Below are 8,319 nucleotides of genomic sequence, written 5' to 3' on the forward strand. Positions count from 1 at the left end.
TTGAATGAAAATGCGAGCATTTGGTGAACTTGCGTTACATATTCGAATATTCAGTATTTTAATACACATTCTGAGTATTTCATTTACTAAATCAAGTATTTTAAAATTGAAATTAAGTATTTCGCAAGTAAAACTAAGTATTTCAAAAATTTCAATTAGTTGAGAATTTGTTTTTTTAAAATAAAAAATATTTAAATTCAATTTATATGTCATTCAAATGCATTGGGAATGACGAGAGGAAAGAGAAGATGACCAACAAAAATTGGTATTTATATAATTTTTTATTAATTAAAAGGGTAAAAAGGTAAAAATACATAAAACATGTAGTAAAAGCTAAGTTTGTCTTTTGTCAGGTATTAAAATACAAAAAAAAACTGATGGGTACTGAATCTTAAATAAATCATTGACAGATGTATTTTTCTCCAATTCACCCTTAAATAAAATCATCTGACAAGTATAAAAAATGCATATATATCAATAACATGAGGAAAACTACATTTTTTTTTATTATGTAATTGTTTCAATTTACGATTTTAGTGCTCTATGTTATTAGATTTAGTTTTAATAATGTATCTTTCGCTTTTATGAAATTTTAGTCCATGTTTTAATTAGGAATGTTGATCTGACATTATACAGGTCAACGCTTCATTTGTGTCATATCAACGTCACGTCGAAAAAAGATTAAAATTGTCAAAAAAAAATTGAAGATTAAATTAAAATTAGATAACATGAAATACCAAAAACATGTGAAGACAAGCATACCAGATTAAAAATAAAAACAGTTATCCCCAATAACATGCGTTAGTAACAACAATTATATGTCTTTCAAAGTTGAGTGAGCGAGAAGTTAAATGAGTTTTCTTTTAACGTTTGTTACACCAAATCATTTTAAAAATCAATTCCAAACGTGATTAACTATAAAAATAAATTAAAACCATAAGCAGTTTATTTCATGAGCACCTTTCATTGTGTATATAATACCAAAATCATCTATGATTTCGTGAATTATTTTATGGTCCTTGAAACCGTAGCAATTACTCTTCGACAAGCGTTGGTAAACTCATGTGAGTTAAATTAATAATCTGCAAACCACATTAATCAAATAATTTTATGCAACATATTCATCAAAAAACTGCACAATTGTTTATGGTGCTTTTTATTGCTAATTGTGCTCCACATCTTTCAGCAATCATTTGATTAACCCAGTCGAATTACTGAATGGTGAAAACAACCCTTTGGCACTCGACTTAAATTTTAAATGGATTGTACCAAAATTAAATGGGAAATCAAATATTAAATTCATTAAAATATTTTGAGTAAGTTGGTGAAAAATCCCCAATCAAAACATTTCTTTGGGTTCACTCCCTACCCATAAAATTGTGGTATTATGTCATACAAATGGTGGTATACGTCATGTAAAAATATGGTACTAAAAAAATAACTAAGGACGAAAAAAAAAGGACGGCGAGAGACTGATATTTTCAACAATGTGGGGGCCATTCACACAATTTCAAAAGGTGTCAAATTCTACCAGCCACCATTCAATGGCCTACAACATCCCTTCTTCTACTCCAAGATCAATTTTTGTGCAGATGGAGATCAGTAGATTTCCACCCCTTTGAAGTTTTCTTCGAGCCATGCCCGCCCGGAGCTTCTGAATTCTCGTAGCTAGCTTTGTTTCGCCTTATATAGCCAGGTGGCTTCACTTCTCTGTTAATATTTAGTTCTTCATTGTTGCGTATAATTCGAGCTTTGATTTGACTTTTAGTCCTCCTGTATCTGAATCGCAACTCTGCCAATATAATTTGTTCTGGGATTAGTTTGTGTCTTTAATTGTGATTTCTAGTCAATTGGATGATTTTGAAGCTGAGTATGCAAATTTCCTTTATTTTGACAATTGAAGGTTTATTAATTGATGTTGGGTCAGGATCTGATCCAACTAAAACCGATACATAGGATACAGTACGCTCCACATAGAACAACGCCTAAAAGTTTCAGGTCAATGATCTTTTCCCAAATGGGTCTCATTCAGAATCTTGACAAAGTGGAAATCTTTAATTTATCTCTCCAACTACCTAGCTAGCCGCCTAATTTTACTGGTTGCTATGCGAAATTTAGTCGTATACTCGTATTGAAATTCGCCATTACCCATTTGACATTAAATTTAAACCATGATTCTTTTCTTTTTTTTCATTGAGTTGCCTACTTTGACAAATTTTTCGTGTTGCTTAATCTCAGTGAAATTCACACCCCGATAATATATTTACTTGGCAAACTGGATACCGATTGATCTAACTTGGTGAAGAGTGAGAGAACTCGTTCCTCCTTGCCAAGAAGAGAAGTCAAATAAATTCATCAAGAGTCCTTGATTATATAATGGAGTCACCACCACCACCACCACCACCACCGGCGTCGTCAAAGACGGAGGTTCTGGATACGCCACTTCATACAATCGGCTTTGAGCTTCACGAGATTTCAGCTAAAAAGGTTTCAGGCCATCTTCGGATCAACTCGAAATGTTGTCAGGTGGTATTCCTATGCTTTGGTCTTTTTTAAGTCAACAAGGCGTATACTGTATAAATTTGAACGGAATGTTCCTCATTAGTTAAATGTCTTCTCGAAAGTTCAGAAAATGGCACAGCAAGAAGCTAGAGATGGATAATCTAAGATGCTTTTTTTTGTTATATATAGTAATAGATATTGATATAGAATAGTCCCTGATTCATATGGCAATTAAGTACATGATTGGTGAACTGAGAATTGCGATTGAGAACTTGGGAATGTGGGTGTGCAGCCATTCAAGGTGCTTCATGGAGGGGTGTCTGCTTTGATAGCAGAGTCACTGGCTAGCATGGGAGCTCACGTCGCCTCCGGTCTTCAAAGAGTGGCGGGCCTTCATCTCAGCATCAATCATTTAAAAAGCGCAAACTTAGGCGACTTTGTCATTGCTGAGGCTGCTCCAGTGAATGTTGGTAAAACCATTCAGGTAGAATACCCTTTTTTGTTGGTATTGTGTTTCACCTAAGTCAAGATTTGCTTTCGAGTACCAAGTAGTGTTGGCAAGATCTTGTGCCTTAGATTTCACTGATCAAAGAGGCATGCGGCATGTGCATACATGGGTGTCTTAGAACAATTTGTTATGTGAATAAATGTATATAACTGATCTATGGAGGTATTTTTGAGCAGGTATGGGAGGTTAACTTGTGGAAATGCGATCCTTCCAAGACTGAAGTTAAAACATTGATAGCATCATCAAGAGTTACTCTTCTTTGTAACTTACCAGTGCCAGAATCCGCCACAGTTGCTGCCGAAAATCTCAAAAAATACGCTAAATTGTGAGACTGTTGTTGCTTATTATTTGTACTGCCAATTATAGATGTAATTATATCCAGTTATGAAATAACTGAAATCTAGTGAATATTTATTTAGCCAAAGGAGTCAAATATTCAAAGTCTTGATAAATTATAATTTGATATAGGCTATAAAATAACTTTACACCATTTTTTTAAAAAAAACAGTGAATAAAATACATTTTGCAATGCAACTATACAAAACCCTCTAAAACCTTGAATTAAAAATTTTTTTTAAAAAAAAAACCTCTAAAACCTATGGTAATAATAAACTTGTTAAATTAAATTCGTGTGCATGGTAATAGTATCTTTATTACTCTCGTTGATGCATCGAATAGTAATGCTAGCCATTTACACGTGCAATTATTGGCGTGAATGTAATTTATAATTGGATTAATTATCTCATTACACATGAGTCTCACATCATAAAAAATTATAATAAATTTCAAATAAGGATATCATTTTTATCCCATAAAATAAATTACATATATATTTGATATAATTTTAAATTATTTATATATAAATTAATATATTGTCCATATAATCTACAAATATATTTAATAAAGTTGTACTATTCTGTGTTTTAAAAAGAGAAAGTCTTTAAGTAATAATTCAAAAAAGAAACAACTATCAAAATAAACACGCTGTTATTATTATTTTTTTATCTAAAATTCTTAAACTTTTTATTGATATTAATCGTCAAGTACAAAACATCTCACCTACCAAATAGTGAGATTTGGGGGCAAGAAGAAATTTAGTAATATGATATGCAATCATATTCGTCGAACATCGGACATGGATAATTCCCGTGCTCTCAAGTTCATCCAGTAGTTTCGACTTTCGAAGCTTCAGAAGCTTCAATACCAGTATGGTTCAAATTCTCGCTTACCTAGTCAAAAGAGAATCCGACACAATTTGTATGGGATAACAATGTCGTTCTTTAGCTATCTTCAGACCTTCCTGGATTGCAAGTAGTTCTTCGTCAACCACCGAAAGTGGTTTGGATAAACTCTGGCCAAATGCAATTACCCCTTGTCTGTTGCTAGCTCCGATAATGCCTCATGTTCCATAGATTTCGCGCTCTTCGTCATAGCATGTGTGATGTGTCCACATCTAATCTCCAGGTTCCGAGTTCGGGTAACTTCCATTTCTCAAAAGATTTGGCTTCAGAGTAGGCACTTGTGGAGAATTTGTTTTGACGCAAGGTGCTTCTGTATTCTTCCAGATATTCCATATGTCCCGAAACATTGCTAGCTACGTAATACCCTTTTCCCTCATGGATTTTCTCTGTCGTTCCTTCCACGCCGCCTACATCTGCATTATACTCTCTTCGCATTCAGCATTAGAAAATGATTCACGTAACCAACCACATAGCTCCAAAGTCGAAGCGCGCCATATTTGGTTTTCAGAACATGGTAGAAGTTTGTGGCTTTCCAGAGGTTGGCTATGGCTGGACATTCTCAGAGCAATTATCCGATGGATCATAAAAACCAGTTCCCTTCTTATAACAGCTTCGAACTGAATATTTACCTGTCATAAAAAAACCAATAAAGCCTGTCTCGTTCTTTAGGTGCTTGGGAGTGGGATCCTCTGTATCTCCAAATCGATTAAACAAGATGCTAGAGTCCCACTGTCCATTAGTGATCAACTGTCTGCACTCTGCACTCGACCATAATCTCCTCTGGTAGATGCTATGAGAGTTCCTTTTGGAATGCTGGAATCCAACTATCGTCATATATTCTAATTTACGTCCCATCACCAACTCTCCAATACAAACACCACCCTCTTTAATAAGATCTCTGCTATTATTCTATTATTATTACAAGTGTGCAAAATATACTTCGAATTTCAAATCCCATTTTTTATTCATTCCAACACAATGTTCAGGTCGAGAGCATTGAATTTATTTTCCGGAATAAAAATCTCCAACATTCGGACTCATATTGAATTCAAATACCGTGCATTTCAACTTTCAAGCATTGAATTTCTGTACAGATTATGTTTTAAATTTCATGTTTGATCCGATAATAGGCCAATTCATCGAGAAAAGATTAGAACAGCATTGTATAGATTAGCTGCAAGAAAGAAATATTTAAAAGATGGTAGAAGAGGAGGAAGAAGCAGAAGAAAGAGTTGCATCGCTGATACGAAAATGCTCCAACATGAGAGTCGTCCGACAAATCCACGCACAAGCTCTCATTCATTTTCACCGTTCATCCAATTCTCTCTCGTTTGCTCTCACCAAAGTTCTGTGCTTTGCTGCCTACAGGAACATAGACTACGCGAGACGGCTGCTTTCCCAAATACCGTATCCAAGTATATTCGCATATAATACGGTGATGAGAGGGTTTCTTGCGCAAAACCCATGTCAAGAACCCGTGTTCTTGTTCAGAAAATTGGTTCGAGATAAATTCCCGAAACCAAATACGTTCACCCTAGCTTTTGTTTTGAAGTGCTGTTCGATTTTAGTGGCGTTTAAAGAAGGGAGGCAGGTTCATAAGCATGCGATAGCGTCTGGGCTGGGTGGAAATTTGTTTGTTCAGACGTCGTTGCTGAATTTTTATACGAAATGTGAGAAAATGGACTTAGGGAGGAAGGTGTTTGATGAAATTACATACAGAAATGTTGTGGCGTGGAGCACCATGATTGGCGGGTACTCGAGAGTTGGAATGGTGAATGAGGCATTGGAGTTGTTCAGGGAGATGCAAAGGACTGGCGTGATGGCTGATGAAATGACTGTTGTCAGTGTCCTTTCGGCTTGTGCTGTGAGCGGGGCTTTGGATTTAGGGAGATGGCTGCATGCTTTTATTGATAAGAAAGCGATAAATAATGATCTCAGAGTAAGAACAGCGCTTGTTAATATGTATGCCAAATGTGGGTGTATCGAGAAGGCGAGTGAAGTTTTTGAGACCATTGCTTTTAAGGATGCCAAGGCTTGGAGCACCATGATCATAGGGTTCGCTTTAAATGGCCTTTCAGAAGAAGCCTTGACGATTTTCGCAAGAATGGCAAAAGCTAGGGTGAAGAAATTAACACCTTTTCCTTTATGAAAAAATGGATCTTGCGATCTGTGTAGTGAACAGATGTGTTGGAATGCTAAGTTCAGATCTTTGCTGATGGTTGCAGCTGTTTGATCCCAGCTAGTCTTCCATATCACATGCATATAGGAGTCCTTATTTGTGCATATTTTGTGCTATTTTTTTTTAAGTTTGTGATTAGGTTCATACTAAACTCTTTCTTTAATGTTTCTTTCAGGTTGAGCCGAACAATGTGACACTTATCGGTGTATTATCAGCTTGTGCCCATGGTGGACTGATTTCTGAGGGTAAAAAGTTTTGGTCTGGCATGCTTGAATCTGGGATTGATCCGTCCATGGAGCATTATGGCAGCATGGTCGATTTGTTGTGTCGGACAAACCAGATTGCAGAGGCTTGTGAATTTATTGAGAGTATGCCGATCGCTCCAAATCCAGCAATATGGCGAACGGTACTTGTTTGTTGCAAGAACAATAAGATGATGGATTACGTTGAGATTGCAGCAGAGCGGCTTCTTGAATTAGAGCCACTAAATGCAGAGAATTACATATTACTTTCAAGTTTGTATGCATCATGCTCGGATTGGGCAAAAATGAGTGGTGTGAGGAGACAAATGAAGGATAGGGGCATCAAGGCTGTGCCCGGTTGCTCCTCTATCGAAATTGAGGGTCACGTGCATGAATTTGTGATGGGAAAATGGTCCCATCCGGAGGCAAAGGACATAAGAGAAGTTCTATTAGAAGTATCTGAAAGGGTTTTTGAATTTGGACACCAACCCTGGATTGCAGCTATATTGCAGAATGTAGGGGATGCAGAAAAGCAAGAAGCTCTTTGGGAGCACAGTGAAAGACTGGCTATTGCTTATGGTTTGTTGAAGACTAAAGCGCCTGTGGTGATCAGAATAGTGAAAAACCTTAGGGTCTGTGTGGACTGTCATGAAGTGACAAAGACTATAAGCAGATTGTATGATAGAGAGATTGTAGTTAGGGACCGAGTTCGGTTCCACAAGTTCGTTGATGGAGCTTGTTCTTGCAGGGATTTTTGGTAAAGTTTATTGATGATGGGTAGCACACCAGATAAGCCATTTGCGGGGATTTATATGTACTTCTCATGCAGTTGCTATCCCAACCACTAGACCAAACTGTGGACTGGTTGAATTTTCAGAATCCAAGCGAGGGAACGCGCATGAGTAAGATGCTGGCAATGGAGTATTACATGCAATTTTGTCATTGAGGATCTGACCGTTTTGGACATCTATGACTTTAGTACAACACCAAGTCGGATGTGATTATTTCATTGTAGTTTGCAACTATTTTTGAAGAGCTGACCGTGGACAGCTATTTCAAGCCCATTCGGCTGAAGGTTGCACGCTGTTCTTTTTTATGATACAATAATTTTAAAAAAGTTAGAAAAACAAGATAGGATCCAATTTACCTGTTAATTAAACAGAATTTCCATTGTGATGTGCCAATCTAAAATTTCAACCCAAATAACATGTAATAATGGTGGTTTTTGGCAATTTACTTTCGATAAATAGAGCTTTTTTATGCATAATTAATTTAATTAACGAGGTTTTGGCAATTTACACTCAGGTGTTACTTTTAATAAACCCTAAATAACAATGTAATAGTAGTTTTGAGATAATATAATGATACATGTAAAGAATAAGGCTTTTTTTATTCGAACTCAGGGGAGGGGGGTTTTAGTCTTACTCGGTCTTGAATCTTTACATCTCCCACTCTAGAGGGAAGATTATGCCACTTCACCACGAGTGGGGTGGGCCAAAAAGCCTAGGTTCTAAAGATTGACTTGGAAAAGGCTTATGACACAGTTGACTGGGGTTTTCTACACAATGTTTTGTTATCTTTGAAGTTCCCTTGCAGATTTGTTGATTGGATTATAGAGTGCGTCACAACGACGTCGTATTCTATTGT

At 36.3% G+C, this 8,319-nt stretch overlaps 2 protein-coding genes across 2 annotated transcripts; both read left to right on the top strand.

Moving 5' to 3' along the window:
- The first annotated feature begins 2,275 nt into the window (after positions 1–2,275).
- LOC140967162 (1,4-dihydroxy-2-naphthoyl-CoA thioesterase 1-like) lies at positions 2,276–3,462 on the top strand. Its single transcript, XM_073427573.1, has 3 exons — positions 2,276–2,526; positions 2,795–2,986; positions 3,187–3,462. The coding sequence occupies exons 1-3, from the start codon at positions 2,377–2,379 to the stop codon at positions 3,337–3,339; spliced, it is 495 nt and encodes a 164-aa protein (XP_073283674.1). The 5' UTR covers positions 2,276–2,376; the 3' UTR covers positions 3,340–3,462.
- A 1,482-nt stretch (positions 3,463–4,944) lies between these two features.
- LOC140967082 (pentatricopeptide repeat-containing protein At2g02980, chloroplastic-like) lies at positions 4,945–7,885 on the top strand. Its single transcript, XM_073427445.1, has 2 exons — positions 4,945–6,370; positions 6,606–7,885. Exons 1-2 carry the CDS (start codon positions 5,450–5,452, stop codon positions 7,431–7,433), a joined length of 1,749 nt encoding a protein of 582 aa, XP_073283546.1. The 5' UTR covers positions 4,945–5,449; the 3' UTR covers positions 7,434–7,885.
- The last annotated feature ends 434 nt before the right edge of the window (positions 7,886–8,319 follow it).

Source organism: Primulina huaijiensis, unplaced genomic scaffold (assembly GCF_012295235.1).
Source record: "Primulina huaijiensis isolate GDHJ02 unplaced genomic scaffold, ASM1229523v2 scaffold23605, whole genome shotgun sequence".
In the NCBI taxonomy this organism is placed as follows: Eukaryota; Viridiplantae; Streptophyta; class Magnoliopsida; order Lamiales; family Gesneriaceae; genus Primulina; species Primulina huaijiensis.